The sequence below is a fragment of the Sylvia atricapilla genome, chromosome 14 (genome assembly GCF_009819655.1).
Source record: "Sylvia atricapilla isolate bSylAtr1 chromosome 14, bSylAtr1.pri, whole genome shotgun sequence".
Lineage (NCBI taxonomy): Eukaryota > Metazoa > Chordata > Aves > Passeriformes > Sylviidae > Sylvia > Sylvia atricapilla.
Genome location: NC_089153.1, coordinates 2,666,551 through 2,682,800, shown reverse-complemented (window position 1 = coordinate 2,682,800; position 16,250 = coordinate 2,666,551). Strand labels below are relative to the sequence as shown.

The following is a 16,250-nucleotide window of genomic DNA, read 5'->3' as shown; positions in this document are numbered from 1 at the left end:
TTCAACCACAGTAGGAAGAAACGGCAGAAAACATACCCATCGCGGGGCGGAGGCAGAGGCGCTGTGTGTGAGCGTGTGAGGCGGCGGAGCAGCGCACGGTGTCGCTGCAGGCTCGGGAACGGCGTGTGGGCGGCTCCGCCCCGGTGCGGCGGAGAGCCCGGCTGTGAGCGCGGGGGGGCGGCGCGGGCCGGGCAGCAGAGCCGGTGCGTCCGGGCGGCGGCGGGGAGCCGTGCGGGACCGGGCCGGGCCCGGCACACACAGCGGCGGCCGCAGCAGCGGCGGAGAGAGCGGCGGCGGCGGCGATGGGGGAGCGTTGTCGTGCGGCGCTGCGGGTGCTGGTGCTGCAGGCGGCCTGGGCGCTGGCGGGCGGGCAGGTGCGGTACTCGGTGCCGGAGGAAGCCGAGGCCGGCACGGTGGTGGGCCGTCTGGCGCAGGACCTGGGCCTGGAGGCGGGCGAGGCGGAGGCGCGGCGGCTGCGGCTGGTGGCGCAGGGCCGGCGGGCGAGCGTGGAGGTGAGCGGGGCGAGCGGCGCGCTGCTGGTGAGCTCGCGGCTGGACCGGGAGGAGCTGTGCGGCAAGAGCGCGCCGTGCGCGCTGCGCCTGGAGGTGCTGGTGGAGCGGCCGCTGCGCGTCTTCCATGTGGAGCTGGAGGTCACCGACATCAACGACAATGCCCCCATCTTCCCCGCCGCCCGAAAAAACCTCAGCATCGCGGAATCGTCTGTGCCGGGGTCTCGTTTCCCGCTGGAGGGTGCTTCGGATGCGGATATCGGATCGAACGCGCAGCTCTCCTACACACTCAGCCCCAGCGAGTATTTTAGAATAGAGGAAGAAAACAGTAAGTCTCGCAGTAAGTCCTTATTTCTGGTACTGACGAAATCTCTGGACCGCGAGACGATTCCCGTTCACCGGTTGGTGCTGACGGCGAGTGACGGGGGCCGGCCGTCTCTGACAGGGACAATGGAGCTGGTGATCACTGTGGTGGATGCGAACGACAACGCGCCCCAATTCAAGCAGTCGGTCTATAATGTACATTTGCCCGAGGATGCCATACAAGGCACACTCGTGGCGCAGATGAACGCCACGGATCTGGACGAAGGAACTAACAGAAATGTGAAATATGAAATCGATACAATTATTCCTCCTTCTGCCTCAGATTTATTCAGCATAGATGGAAACAGTGGGGAGATCAGACTGACTGGCGCCCTGGACTTTGAAGTAGTTAGTTTATACGATTTAAATATTAAGGCCACAGATAAAGGCTTTCCTCCGCTGTCGGGTCACTGCAAGGTGGTGCTGGAAGTGCTGGACGTGAACGACAACGCGCCGGAGGTGCGGGTGACGTCGCTGTCGGTGCCGGTGTCGGAGGACGCGGCGGTGGGGACGGTGGTGGCCCTGCTGAGCGTGTCGGACCGGGACTCGGGGGCGAACGGGCGCGTGCGGTGCTGGGTGTGGCCGGCGTCGCCGTTCGGTCTGGAGGCGACGTTCGCGGGCTCGTACTCGCTGGTGCTGCGCGAGGCGCTGGACCGGGAGCGGGTGTCGGAGTACGAGGTGGAGGTGCGTGCGGAGGACGGCGGGGCGCCGGCGCTGCGCGCCAGCCGCGGGCTGCGGGTGCCGGTGTCGGACGTGAACGACAACGCGCCGGCGTTCGCGCAGGCCGTGTACACGGTGCTGGCGCGGGAGAACAACGCGGCGGGCGCGGAGCTGGCGCGGCTGTGGGCGCGGGACCCGGACGAGGCGGGCAACGGGCGCGTCAGCTACTCGGTGTGGGAGGGCGGCGCGGCGGCCGCGTCGTCGTCGTGGTCGTCGTGGTCGTCGTGGTCGGGGGCGGCGGGCGGCGGGTGGCGGCCGGCGTCGAGCTACGTGTCGGTGGACGCGGAGAGCGGGCGTCTGTGGGCGCTGCAGCCGCTGGACTACGAGGAGCTGCAGGTGCTGCAGTTCGAGGTGCGCGCGGTGGACGCGGGGGAGCCGCCGCTGTGCGGCAACGCCACGGTGCAGCTCTTCGTGCTGGACGAGAACGACAACGCGCCGGCGCTGCTGCCGCCCGCGGGCTCGGCGCCGGAGGCGGGCGGCGCGGCGGCCGAGGCGGCGCGGGCGGCGCAGGCGGCGGGGGGCTCGGTGTCGGCGTCGGACACGCTGTGGGCGTGGGCGGCGTGGGGGGCGCCGGCGGGGCAGGTGGTGGCCAAGATCCGCGCCGTGGACGCCGACTCGGGCTACAACGCGTGGCTGCGCTACGAGCTGTGGGAGCCGCGGGGCAAGGGCCCCTTCCGCGTCGGGCTCTACAGCGGCGAGGTGAGCACGGCGCGGGCGCTGGACGAGGCGGACGGGCCTCGCCACCGGCTGCTCATCGTCGTGCGCGACCACGGCGAGCCGGCGCGCTCGGCCACGGCCACGCTCAGCGTGTCGCTGGTGGAGGCGGCCGAGGCGGCGCTGGCCGCGGCCGCGGGATCGTCGTCGTCGTCGTCGTCGCGGGCGGCGCCGGGCGCGGACGCGGGTGCCGGGGCGGCCGGCGCGGCCACCAACGTGTGGCTGGTGGTGGCCATCTGCGCCGTGTCCAGCCTGTTCCTGCTGGCCGTGGTGCTGTACGGGGCGTCGCGCTGGGCGCCGCGGGCGGCCGTGCTCTCGGGGCCCGGGCCCACGACGCTGGTGTGCGCCAGCGAAGTGGGCAGCTGGTCGTACTCGCAGCGCCACAGCCGCAGCCTGTGCGTGGCGGACGGCGCGGCCAAGAGCGACCTCATGGTTTTCAGCCCCAACTTCCCTCCGCCGCCGCCCGGCGCCGCGCCCAAGGACACGCAGCCGGAGCCCTCCGCCCTCCTCGGCACGGTCAGTGGTGCTTCCCTCGTTCATTTCTCTGTTCCTTCTCATCCGCCCTCCGGGTAATTGCTGTTGGAAGCCGGGCTCAGTTCCCACGGCTTAGGGACGTTCGGTGCTTAGCGGGTACTTAAAGACGCCAAAGACCCCTTCGCTTCTGTCCCCGTGTCCTTTCCGCGGCCCCCGGCTCTTTCTGAGGCCGGTGCAGAATGTAATTCCCCTTCGAGCAGTTACTGTAGGCAGCTGAGGGTTTGGGCTCTGAATGTGAGTTCTTCTGCTCAAAAATTCAATTACTCTCCCGTGCGACAAGCAGTGCCCGGTGGTGTGAGGTTTGCAGACAAGAAGTGGGTTCTGATGCTGATGTGTAGCATTTCCAACCGAGCTGGGTGATGGAGTTGAAGACAGCCGGGCTGTGGCGGTGACAGACCCGCAGGCACTGTGTACCACCTCACTGCCCTTGCTGACTCTTGGTTGTGCTGGTATTCACTTGTGTTTTCATTGAAAACTGCCCTACTCTTCAATTGTAGTTATGTGTGAAGGTATGACACAAGGTGAAAAGTGGATATTCAAGGGCAATTTTTGTCTCTTATCCTTCTACTCTGAGACTCATTTAGAAAATAATGTAGTTGTGTCAGAAATTTCCAGTGATGTTTCTTTGATCCTGTATCAAAAGGATCATTGTGTTGTGGGTAGTAGTATAAAGTACTCAGGGAGAAGAGTGTATAAAGTAGAAAATATTCAGGGAGATGACCTGATATATGTGTTTGGGAAGGGAAATTGATTTGTTGTTTTCCTGTTGCCTGCGTTCCTGAGGATTTGTGTTCCTGACCAGAGACACAGTGTGAAGTGCAATGTCCTTCTTTGATGTTCTGTCGAAATTTGCATCAATTGTTACATCAGTGATCAAGACTCTAAGAGGCCCTTAAAAGTGGAAATCTTCCCTTCTGTAATGAACAAACAAATCTCCCCCAACATCAAAGAATCACCATTCCCCACCAGTTCTTATACAACATCCTGGTACACAGGCAGTATCATGTGTTAGTGTCCTCCCCACAGTATCGGTTCTTCCCTGGGATCACAAAATCAGTGCCACTGCTGTTTAGAGGTTCCAATATCACCTTCGAAAATAGCATTCCCATAGAAAAGCAGTGCAAAAGATGAGGTGTCAGCAGCAGAACATCTGCCATAGACGGTGTTGATGATACCATCCGTGGAGTTTTCTGGTGTGTCATTGCTGGGAAGGATAAGCAATGGTCATGTGGAACCTTGAGGAAGGAAAGGAAACTGTGATCTGTTGTACCGAGTAGGGCCTGGCCCTTTTCTGATGGGAAGGGTGACCATGAGCAGGAGAAAGGCTTGTGTGGGAAACTGAAAATCCTTGCAGAGACCATGGATCCTGTCATAAGAAAATATCATGAGGTTATATATTTGTCTTTAGAACAGGTCTCAGAGCGGGGGAGTGAGGGAGTTTTAGAGGAAAGGGTGAGACAGGATGGGAAGAGAGTGTTCTTTCTGAGGATGTTTTCCTTGGTCCTGAGGGTCTGGAGTGGGAGGCCTTTCTGATAATGAGATGAGAGTGTGATACAGAAATGTCCTCAATGTCCTTTGCAGTTTGGAGTCTCTCCACCAGGGACTGTGTCTTCTGCTGCTTCCTGCCTGATGTAGGCCCTGTGTTGGTAAGAGGTGGTGAGATGGAGAGTGCTGAGTGCTGTCTGATGGAACAACTTGTTCAGGTTCATGGTGTTGTGGGAGGGGAACACCTAAACTTGCTGTCCTCGTGTAGCTGTGGGCTTCCATAGTAGTGTCCACAGATGTAGATTTTGCTGTGATGGTTCCTTGCTCCTCCTCAGGTGGGGTTTACAAAGATTTATAATCTTTATGTGCTCAACTTCCTTTACTTGTTCACTGCTCAATTGGTCTCAGTAGAGATGGTGTGTCCTGATGTCACATGTGGATGGTTCTGATATTTGCAGGAAGACCCTGAAACCTGCCTGATTATCCCAGTTCATGTGGTACAAGTTGTCCCACTTGGTTGACACTGTGAGTGCTCTTGTGCTTTGGCAGTTTCCAAGTTTCTCTTGAAGAAATAAATTTGTGTGGACTGGGATCAGAACTGCCACAGCTCCAATCACAGGATATTTATGAGCTATATGTCCAGTTCTTTGGCATTTTTGCGTACACTTGCTGAAAAGGTGGAAAGCATTCATGCTGAAGATCACGTAGCTGGGAAAAGCCTGTCAGATTATTTTAGACTGTATATCATTTGTGGTGATCATGAAAGAAGATGAGGAAGCACAAGGGTCTGGACCATATGCAGAGTGGGTTTACAGACAGAGTATGTTTCTGAGGTTGAGCCATGTTGGATATTTTGGCAGTGATCCTGCGTGTGGCACTAAATAGGGGCTGGGCCTGTGTGATGGGGAGGGTGAATTTGAGAAGGAGGATTGTTGTCCCAGGAAAATGGAGCTGCTGCGTGGAAGACAATGTATGTGCTTGTGGAGGAACTTGTGGAGAATGTCTGGTTAGCTGTGGAGATCTCATTTCCCATGCCTTAGAGTGATAGATGATGCCAATAGAAAGCCTTGAGAAAACATCCACTGTAGGCAAATCTGCAGACGGCTGGGACAAGGACTTCTGCTGACCTGTATATTCTAGAACATGTGGGTTTATTGCAAGGGTCGTGGGTAAAAGGGCCTTGCCTTCAGCCACCAGCCTCGGCTGAAGAGAAGACCCAAAGAGAGAGGGAGAAAATACAGCAGGGTGAGAGCTGAGAGAGAAGGGAGCGAGAGAGCAAAGGGCAGGGGGAAGAGAGCAGGAGAGAGCGAGAATAGGGGGAGGAGGAAGGGTAAGAGCTAAGGGTTAAGAGGAGAGGTAAGAGTGAAGAGGTAAGAGAGTTAAGAGAGCGAGGTCTTTGTTACAATACATTATATTTCCTTTTGTGATGAATATTCTAATTTACAGTGAGTAACCAATATAAGACACAAAATCCTATAGAATCTACATACAGCCTATAAGAACTACTATATTACCATACTGTGTTATATTTTAAACTCTGGAAACTACTCTTTAGACTTCTGTTTTGCCACATTGACCTTTGGATCCCTCAGCCAGCAGAAAGGTTTTGTTCAATCAAAAGAGATTCTTCTTCAACTAGCTATGCTATTGTTTTCAGGTTATATAGTAACTAAGACTCAGTACCCTACAACTCAAAGTAAGCTTTCATTTCTATTTCGATTATAGGTTTCATATTTTCAGAATCTTTTGCTAAGCAATTATATTTATAAGGTTTCCCTGATTCATCTTCCCCAACATCCCACCCTGCAGTGCTGCTTTTGTGGGATCCTCTCAGGACCTCCAGCAGTTCTCAGTATTCTTGCTTGGTGTTGTTCCCTGTGATATTACAGCTTATCAAGTGACTTGCCATGCGTGCCTTTAGTCCCTTGCCATTGATGTGGAATTTTCTTGGTCATCCAGAAGACTTTTTGAAATTTATTTAGTTCTGCCAGCCTTTTTTTGGACATTGCATCAGTCATCTCCCTGGTGTTGGTCTTCTAGCTGGCATTCAGGGACAGTGTCCTTTCAAAGAAATACTCCTGGTGCTGGAGTTCGTTTTTCTGAAGAAGCAACCAGTGATGCTTCAGGTGAGTTAGTGCTACCAGCAGAGGCTCTGTGTGACACAAGCTGTACTTTGGTGGTTCCTGTCCAGCTGTGGTATCTTCATGTGTGATCGACCGAGTTTTGCCTGAATTAAAATTCCTGTAGGTTTGGAGCACCATTGTGTGCTCTCATTCATTTCTGCTGCTCCCTGGCCCCGGGTGAGAAGTGGGCAGCAAAGACAGATGGAGAGGTGACCTTAATGCTTTTCTAAGAGGAGATGTGTTGGGCATGCCGAGGATGCTTTCCGTGACAACGCCGTGGTGAATGTTTTAATAGCTCTGGAGGTGAATAGTGAGTCAGGCCGAATTGTTCTTCATCGAGGTAAATGAGGACCGTGCTGTCATCATGCTTCTTTTTTCTGCATTCTTGGAGGTTTATCATGCTGGAGTCTGCTGGGTTTCATTTTGCAAAGGAGAGACTCCCTTTGGTCATTTAGACTCGGGAGACTTTTTTGTATCAAATGTCTGAATGGGTGGGCTCTTCTCTGATGTAACAAAGCTGTTCTTTATGATGTGATTGCTTTGTTGATTTACTTCTCGGGTCGTTGAGATGATTGAAGGGTCCGAATGTGGTTTTGATTCTGAAGGGAGAGGAATCTGCAGGTGCATGTTAATGGAGGAAAGGAAGAAAGCAAATCCCTGTCACGAGGAATGAAAGCTGGGAGCGCCCTTTTGCTAAAGGGCCTGTCTGTGCTTCATGACGTGGTGGAGTAAGTATTTTAGAAACATTTCTTCAAGTGGAAAAAATAATAGAAGATACAAGGATGGCAGCACCCGATAAGGAGTGGAAAAGACTGAACAGCGAGGAGAGGAAGAAAAAAGAAAGAAAAAGTAAAACGGAAAAGGTCAAAAAGAAGTGGAATAAACGGAACAATGGAAGGAATCATTGCAAGGTACAGGAATGGGAAGTTTTTCGGAAGGAGATGTTCATTGAGAGTTTTATATAAACATTTGGAAAGGATTATAGTAAAGGAAATAGAAGGACGTAAGAGATAAAGAAAGAAAACGAGAAGGAGGATGTAAAAATTATGGCAGTTAAGAACATGAGGAGTACATAAGAAAGATAACCAGAAAACAGAATGGAAAGAGAGAAAAAAGAAAAATATGAATAGTAGAAGAAACTTAAGGAGGAAAGGATATATCAATTAAGGCGACTGTAGAAGTGAAAACTACGAGAGAAAGGGAGCAAGAAAGTAACGAAAAGAGAAGAGAATTGAAGAGGAAAAAAAAAAAGGAAGATAAAGAACCTGATCAGTAGGCAACGACCTCTGCGTTTAGACGCTGTGCAGACTTGGTGCCTAACATTCTTCCCCCGGTTACAGCACTTTGCCCCGGCGCTGATATCTCATAACTTGCGTTGACATACCATAATTAGCGCTGATATAACTTGCGCTGATATATCATAATGAGTGCTGACAAACCGCAATTTACACGGAGAGCTCCGACTTTGATGACCTCCACAGCAACGCAGAATGCAACCGACGAATTGCCGGCGAAAGTAAAGAAGAGCAAAGATTGGAAATAAAAAGAAGTTTATAAAAAGCACAGGGCAATAAATCAAAATGACAGCGAACAAGAGACACAACAATAGAAAGGAATGGGAAAAGTATACAGGAAAGAGAAGGTAAAAGAAGAATAAGAAAAACCGATGAAAACCAGAGGAAAAATAATGGAAGGAAGAAAGGAAGGAGAAGAGGACAGAAAGAAATGAAGCTATGCAAGCATAAAGCAAGCGATAAAGGAAAAGAGGTAAGAAGAATAAAACAGCACAGAGGGAGAGGCGTCAGATTGAATGGCAATGAGGGAAGCGGCGGCGCGGGGCGCTGTGGCGGAGTATGTGAGCCGGCGGATTAAACCAGATGAAAAATACGGGATTGAAAGATAAAAGAACAGACATAAAAAAAGTGGAAAAAAGAAGAAAAGGAATACAAAAAGGACGGCGCAACAAAAAGAAAAAAAGAACGAGAAGCAGGACACGGCAGAGGAGCTGGCCGTGAGGGAGCGGAGGCAGAGGCGCTGTGTGTGAGCGTGTGAGGCGGCGGAGCAGCGCACGGTGTCGCTGCAGGCTCGGGAACGGCGTGTGGGCGGCTCCGCCCCGGTGCGGCGGAGAGCCCGGCTGTGAGCGCGGGGGGGCGGCGCGGGCCGGGCAGCAGAGCCGGTGCGTCCGGGCGGCGGCGGGGAGCCGTGCGGGACCGGGCCGGGCCCGGCACACACAGCGGCGGCCGCAGCAGCGGCGGAGAGAGCGGCGGCGGCGGCGGCGATGGGGGAGCGTTGTCGTGCGGCGCTGCGGGTGCTGGTGCTGCAGGCGGCCTGGGCGCTGGCGGGCGGGCAGGTGCGGTACTCGGTGCCGGAGGAAGCCGAGGCCGGCACGGTGGTGGGCCGTCTGGCGCAGGACCTGGGCCTGGAGGCGGGCGAGGCGGAGGCGCGGCGGCTGCGGCTGGTGGCGCAGGGCCGGCGGGCGAGCGTGGAGGTGAGCGGGGCGAGCGGCGCGCTGCTGGTGAGCTCGCGGCTGGACCGGGAGGAGCTGTGCGGCAAGAGCGCGCCGTGCGCGCTGCGCCTGGAGGTGCTGGTGGAGCGGCCGCTGCGCGTCTTCCATGTGGAGCTGGAGGTCACCGACATCAACGACAATGCCCCCATCTTCCCCGCCGCCCGAAAAAACCTCAGCATCGCGGAATCGTCTGTGCCGGGGTCTCGTTTCCCGCTGGAGGGTGCTTCGGATGCGGATATCGGATCGAACGCGCAGCTCTCCTACACACTCAGCCCCAGCGAGTATTTTAGAATAGAGGAAGAAAACAGTAAGTCTCGCAGTAAGTCCTTATTTCTGGTACTGACGAAATCTCTGGACCGCGAGACGATTCCCGTTCACCGGTTGGTGCTGACGGCGAGTGACGGGGGCCGGCCGTCTCTGACAGGGACAATGGAGCTGGTGATCACTGTGGTGGATGCGAACGACAACGCGCCCCAATTCAAGCAGTCGGTCTATAATGTACATTTGCCCGAGGATGCCATACAAGGCACACTCGTGGCGCAGATGAACGCCACGGATCTGGACGAAGGAACTAACAGAAATGTGAAATATGAAATCGATACAATTATTCCTCCTTCTGCCTCAGATTTATTCAGCATAGATGGAAACAGTGGGGAGATCAGACTGACTGGCGCCCTGGACTTTGAAGTAGTTAGTTTATACGATTTAAATATTAAGGCCACAGATAAAGGCTTTCCTCCGCTGTCGGGTCACTGCAAGGTGGTGCTGGAAGTGCTGGACGTGAACGACAACGCGCCGGAGGTGCGGGTGACGTCGCTGTCGGTGCCGGTGTCGGAGGACGCGGCGGTGGGGACGGTGGTGGCCCTGCTGAGCGTGTCGGACCGGGACTCGGGGGCGAACGGGCGCGTGCGGTGCTGGGTGTGGCCGGCGTCGCCGTTCGATCTGGAGGCGACGTTCGCGGGCTCGTACTCGCTGGTGCTGCGCGAGGCGCTGGACCGGGAGCGGGTGTCGGAGTACGAGGTGGAGGTGCGTGCGGAGGACGGCGGGGCGCCGGCGCTGCGCGCCAGCCGCGGGCTGCGGGTGCCGGTGTCGGACGTGAACGACAACGCGCCGGCGTTCGCGCAGGCCGTGTACACGGTGCTGGCGCGGGAGAACAACGCGGCGGGCGCGGAGCTGGCGCGGCTGTGGGCGCGGGACCCGGACGAGGCGGGCAACGGGCGCGTCAGCTACTCGGTGTGGGAGGGCGGCGCGGCGGCCGCGTCGTCGTCGTCGTGGTCGTCGTGGTCGGGGGCGGCGGGCGGCGGGTGGCGGCCGGCGTCGAGCTACGTGTCGGTGGACGCGGAGAGCGGGCGTCTGTGGGCGCTGCAGCCGCTGGACTACGAGGAGCTGCAGGTGCTGCAGTTCGAGGTGCGCGCGGTGGACGCGGGGGAGCCGCCGCTGTGCGGCAACGCCACGGTGCAGCTCTTCGTGCTGGACGAGAACGACAACGCGCCGGCGCTGCTGCCGCCCGCGGGCTCGGCGCCGGAGGCGGGCGGCGCGGCGGCCGAGGCGGCGCGGGCGGCGCAGGCGGCGGGGGGCTCGGTGTCGGCGTCGGACACGCTGTGGGCGTGGGCGGCGTGGGGGGCGCCGGCGGGGCAGGTGGTGGCCAAGATCCGCGCCGTGGACGCCGACTCGGGCTACAACGCGTGGCTGCGCTACGAGCTGTGGGAGCCGCGGGGCAAGGGCCCCTTCCGCGTCGGGCTCTACAGCGGCGAGGTGAGCACGGCGCGGGCGCTGGACGAGGCGGACGGGCCTCGCCACCGGCTGCTCATCGTCGTGCGCGACCACGGCGAGCCGGCGCGCTCGGCCACGGCCACGCTCAGCGTGTCGCTGGTGGAGGCGGCCGAGGCGGCGCTGGCCGCGGCCGCGGGATCGTCGTCGTCGTCGCGGGCGGCGCCGGGCGCGGACGCGGGTGCCGGGGCGGCCGGCGCGGCCACCAACGTGTGGCTGGTGGTGGCCATCTGCGCCGTGTCCAGCCTGTTCCTGCTGGCCGTGGTGCTGTACGGGGCGTCGCGCTGGGCGCCGCGGGCGGCCGTGCTCTCGGGGCCCGGGCCCACGACGCTGGTGTGCGCCAGCGAAGTGGGCAGCTGGTCGTACTCGCAGCGCCACAGCCGCAGCCTGTGCGTGGCGGACGGCGCGGCCAAGAGCGACCTCATGGTTTTCAGCCCCAACTTCCCTCCGCCGCCGCCCGGCGCCGCGCCCAAGGACACGCAGCCGGAGCCCTCCGCCCTCCTCGGCACGGTCAGTGGCACTGCTTTGCTCGCCTTTACTCCTTCTCTCCCCCCTCTGCCAAGTCTCACAGTCCCCTTTGCAGTTCCTCTTTGTAGCGTGGCTCCGCCCCCACGGCCTGAGGGCAGTGGAATGTTGGCTCAATCTTTAGAATCGTAACGGCACCTTTTATCTGCCGGAGTGTCCTTTCCGGAGCTCCCCAGCTGTTAGTGAGCTGGGGAAATGTCTTCCGGGATCCTGCAGCAAATTTACGGACCGTGTCTGCGTTTGTTGCTTTGAGTGTGGGTTGTTCTCTCCTACGTTTGTTATCCCCTAGAAAGAAACCTCTGTGGATTGTGAGAATAGGTGCACCGAGGTGTCAGCTCTGCTGACAGCACTTTCCCTTGCTGGTGTGTAACATTTTAACCCTCGCTTGCTGAAGGAGGTGAAGACACGCAGGATGTAGTGGTGACAATCCCCCAGGCACCATGGACCGCTGAACTGCCTTTCCTGAGTGCTGATTGAGCCGGTATCAACATTGTCAAAACCTGTGCCCTCTTTCCTGCTCTGTTCAAGTGACTCCTGAAAGGTTACAGTTGAGGCCTCAAGGGTTTCTCCCGCTGTGGTGGATTTTCTGGATAGCATTATAATCGGTTTACGCAGGGGTTGGAAATTCAGGGACAGTGTAAGAAAATGGAAGTGGTTTTTAAGACAACCCCCTCTTTGCTCAAAATCATTCTATGTATTTTTTTTCATGCCTGGAGATTGACACTTGCCTGTCACAACATTCTTTCAATATTTGTATCCCCAGCAGCAGAGTTTTGAGTTATCCAGAAACAGTCTCTTAAAATACACAAATGTACCTCTAAGGATAATATCATTTACACTGCTGTGTTCATGAGGAGTTGTTTCTTTCCATGGGATAATGAAATTAATGCTCATTGTCATTAGAGATGTACCGGTACTGTGTCTACTAATGGATGTCCAGCATTTCAGGAGAGTGACAGAACTTGCAGGTGATTAGGATTTCCACCCAGAATAGCTGAAGCAGTAGAAAAGATCAAGGGTCAACTACAGGGAGTCTGCTGAGCACAGCATATATAACATCAGCTGTATGGGGGCTTTGTGCTGTCATTGAAGGAATGGCTGTAGACTTGCATTCCTGGCCAGAGAATTGGCGTGACCTACACTGGCTTGTTGTGATATTCTTGGAATATTTGTATCAGGAGCCACGTCCTTTCAAAAGCCCTGGAAATTTACTAACAAATAATAAACTCAACCATCCAAGCAAGCACCAAAATCCCTAATAACAAAGCTTGGAACATGGATTCTCCTAGAGAAAAAATGCAGTCTTTTATGTTGTAGTGATTGTTAGCAATTGAGTTGTTCTATCACAACATGGAATCATTGCCATCGTCATTTGGCGTTATTCTGACATCACCTTTAGAAGGAGTAGAGCGCTGGGCATGGTCTATATGACACCATCTGTATGTTTTTGATGGTGCTCTCATTGCTGGCAGTAGTGTGCAGAAGCTGCAGTGAGCCCTGTGGAGGTGAAGGGGGCAGTGACAGGTTGCAGAGGTGAATGTGGCTGTGGCATTGTGGAGGCCCTGTCCATTTCCTGGTATTAAGGTTGACCTGGAGGAGTGTGATGTGTCTAATGGCACTGAAAGTCCCTGGGGAGACGTGCACCGTGTCATGAGACAGTCCCCTAGGTACTATTCACTGTGCTGTCACTGTTGCTGACTGCTGATCATGCTGGTATTTAATGTGGTCTCCTATGAAGAACTCAGTACTCTTGTTTGACTCTCCTCCATAAGGGAGGTGATGCAAGATGAGAATTGTGACTTCACTATTCTCTCTTCTCTTGGTGTAATTTCTCCCATTTTCTTGGCTTACCAGAGTCATTGTGAAAGCAGGGAAGGCCTTAAACACTTTTCCTGTGTTCTTTCTGCAAGTATGTTGTTATTCTAGTTACCAGTAGAAGGTGTGCAGGCAGAGGATTGTGACCTGAAGTGTATGTTTTCTTTTCTTTGTCTTGCCTTTCTGATGTGGATTGCAGCTGGATTGTCCAGTGAGGTGGCATGACCATACACTGTCCTGTTTTCATGTTATGTTATTATTTGCATTCTCCAGCCATTTGCTTGAAAACCCCTGGAAACACTATTAAACAAAGAAACAAACAAACCAACCCCAAGAACAACAACAAAAACACCCCACAATCCATACTGGACACCTCATTTTCCTGTGCAGTAGGTATCATTGCTGGCACTGATGTATTTTTCAGCATTTGTGTTGGTCTTTCACAACGTTCTGTCAATGGCCATTGCCTTTAGAGTTGTCCTGACATCACCTCTATAAACAATATTCTCCAATGTAATGTTTCCAGCTGAGGCTGGGGCAGCCACAGGAGATGAGGTGAACATGGCAGTGGGGCTGAGTAGGCCCTGACCGTGTCATAATATGAAGTGTGACCTCACAGTGTGTGGGGACTGGAAATCCTTGGGAAGACCACGGGCCGTGTCATAAGAAGACAAGAATGTGAGCTGATGGTGTTGTCTGGAGAACACGTCCCAGAGTAGGGAATGGGGGATGTGTAGAGAAAATGAGGAGGCCGGATGGGCACAGGTTTCTTTCGCAAGATCCATTCCTGGGCTCCTGAAGGTATGGAGTTGAAGGCCTTCTGGGTGCTGAGTTAATTCCATGATAGTTTAATGCCCATCATGTCCTTTGAGGTTATGAATATTTCCCACCAGAGACATCCCTTGTGCTGTTGTCTGCCTGAGGCAGACAAGGTGTCAGTAAAGAGGGTGTGGCATGCAGAGTGCTGGCTAATTCCCAATGAACTTTTTGATTCCAATTTAGGACAACCTTTTGTAGGAGAGTAGCACTTCAGCCTCCTGTCCTTGTATTGTGGTGGGCATCTATAGTGGCTTCCAGAGCCACAGATCTTTCTATGATGGTTCCTTGGGTCTCCTCAAGGTAATTTTTAAAGGCACATGGTAATGTGGACGTTATTTCTGTTCATTCAACTTTCCCATAGTCGTGGACTTGAAAATTTACCCTTGGTAGAATTTGGGTGTCCCGATGTCACAGGTGGCTGACTCTGATGTCTGATGTACACACAAATCCCTGCACAGCAGCCCAGCTGTGGTTCTCCATGGTACAAATTCTCCCATCCAGCTGATACAATGGGGTGCTTTGTGCTTTGGCATTTGGTCTCATTCTCTCAAAGTGCCAACTCCATGTGGACTGGGGTGACAACAGACATGCCTTTATGTCATAAAGTTCTTGAGGAGTCAGTTCTTATGTTCTGTGCTATTTCCAGCAGAGATTGCCAAAAAGGCATAAATCATGATGTGTAGGCAGATGAGAAGAATCTGCCAGAGTGTGGGGGGCTTCATATCCCTCGAGATGTTCCTTGTGCCAATTGTAAGGGAAGGTGAGGATATGCAAAGGGCAATGTTATGGCAGGTTTTGTGGTATTGTGAAAGACATTCTGCAAGTGGCACAAGGTATGGCCTGGGCATGTGAAGAGGATGAGCTTTAGCAGGGAAGGCTCTTGCCTGAGGGAGATGATCTGCAGAACAGTTATGTCTTTGGTGAAGGACTGGAGAATGTGTGCTCAGGTGGGGTTGCCGTTTCCCAGGATGTGAGACAGAGGATTCTATTGGAAAATATAAAGAAGAGTCTCCACAGACATTACTAATACCTGGGATTTCTCCAGAAGTTTTGCATATCCTTACGCCCCAATGTTCCCTTCCTGCATTTCAATACAGTGGAGCTGGATTATTTGTCTTTCTTCTCCCTTCTTACCAAGCTCTCACAGTCTTGTTTTTCTGTCTCTCATGTTTGCAATGTGTTGGTAATACCAGACAATACGAAATATTGAGTTTTGGCAGCTTTCTGCTTGCAAACATTTGGGTAATTTTCTATCAGTGTGCAGGATGACTTTTCCATGCTCCTGAGCTGACGCTGATGTTGAGACTATGTCCTTCCTTAGCTTTAGGGTACCCATCCCTCATGATAGAAGTGCGCTGTGCTTTGCCTAACGATTCCAAGGCTTTTCTAGAATGCACATCATTATTTTCTATCTGTTGTACCCAATACTCCCTGCTAGTGTTAGAAGCAGTTTGCTGCTCTGAGAATATTTCTTTTCTGAAGAAGCAAGCAGTGATGCTACAGGTAAGTGGCTTCTTGCTGAAGAAGAGGGGTCTGAGAGACAGCTGAACCTTTCTGCCTCTTTAGTTGTGGTATCTTCATCTTGGATTGACCAAATGTGTCTAGATTGGGAGTTGGATTTAACAATCCTTGTGGCTTTCCTTCCAACCTGAAATATTGTATAACTCCCAGATTAGACCACAGTCTGCTCTCATTTCTTTCTTGCTTCTTCCAGCATGGTTTGAGCAGTTGGCAGCAAGCACAGATGGAGGGTGGCCTCTAATGTATTTCTCAGAATGGATGTCTTGGGAGTGGAGAGCATGTTCTCATGCAGAATTCTGTGGGATTAGGTTGGATATTTTGGCAGTGATCCTGCATGTGACACTAAATAGGGCCTGGGCCTATGTGATTTGGAGGGTGAATTTGAGTGGGGAGGAGTGTTTTCCCAGGAAAATGAAGGTGTTGGGTAGAACACAGTCTGTGTCACTGTGGAGGAACTTGTGGAGAATGTCTGGTTAGCTGTGGAGATCTCATTTCCCATGCCTTAGAGTGGTAGAGGATTCCAATAGAAATCCTTGAGAAAGCAGACACCCTGTAGTGCTGCTCTTGTGGGATCCTCTCAGGACCTCCAGCGGTTCTCAGTATTCTTGCTTGGTGTTGTTCCCTGTGATATTACAGCTATCAAGTGACTTGCCATGCGTGCCTTTAGTCCCTTGCCATTGATGCGAAATTTTGTTGGTGAATCAGAAGACTCTTTGAACTTTGTACAGTTCTGCCATCCTTTTTTGGGACACTGCATTAGTCATCTCCCTGGTGTTGGTCTTCCATCTGGCATTAAGGGACAGTGTCCTTTCAAAGAAATACTCCTGGTGCTGGAGTTAGTTTTTG

The 16,250-nt window shown here is 53.9% G+C and overlaps 2 protein-coding genes across 2 annotated transcripts; both read left to right on the top strand.

The window, feature by feature from the left end:
- The first annotated feature begins 302 nt into the window (after positions 1-302).
- On the top strand, positions 303-2,879 carry LOC136367746 (protocadherin alpha-6-like). Its single transcript, XM_066329542.1, has one exon. The coding sequence runs from the start codon at positions 303-305 to the stop codon at positions 2,877-2,879; it is 2,577 nt and encodes an 858-aa protein (XP_066185639.1).
- A 5,847-nt stretch (positions 2,880-8,726) lies between these two features.
- LOC136367745 (protocadherin alpha-6-like) lies at positions 8,727-11,344 on the top strand. Its single transcript, XM_066329541.1, has 2 exons — positions 8,727-11,234; positions 11,321-11,344. The coding sequence occupies exons 1-2, from the start codon at positions 8,727-8,729 to the stop codon at positions 11,342-11,344; spliced, it is 2,532 nt and encodes an 843-aa protein (XP_066185638.1).
- Positions 11,345-16,250: the final 4,906 nt, after the last annotated feature.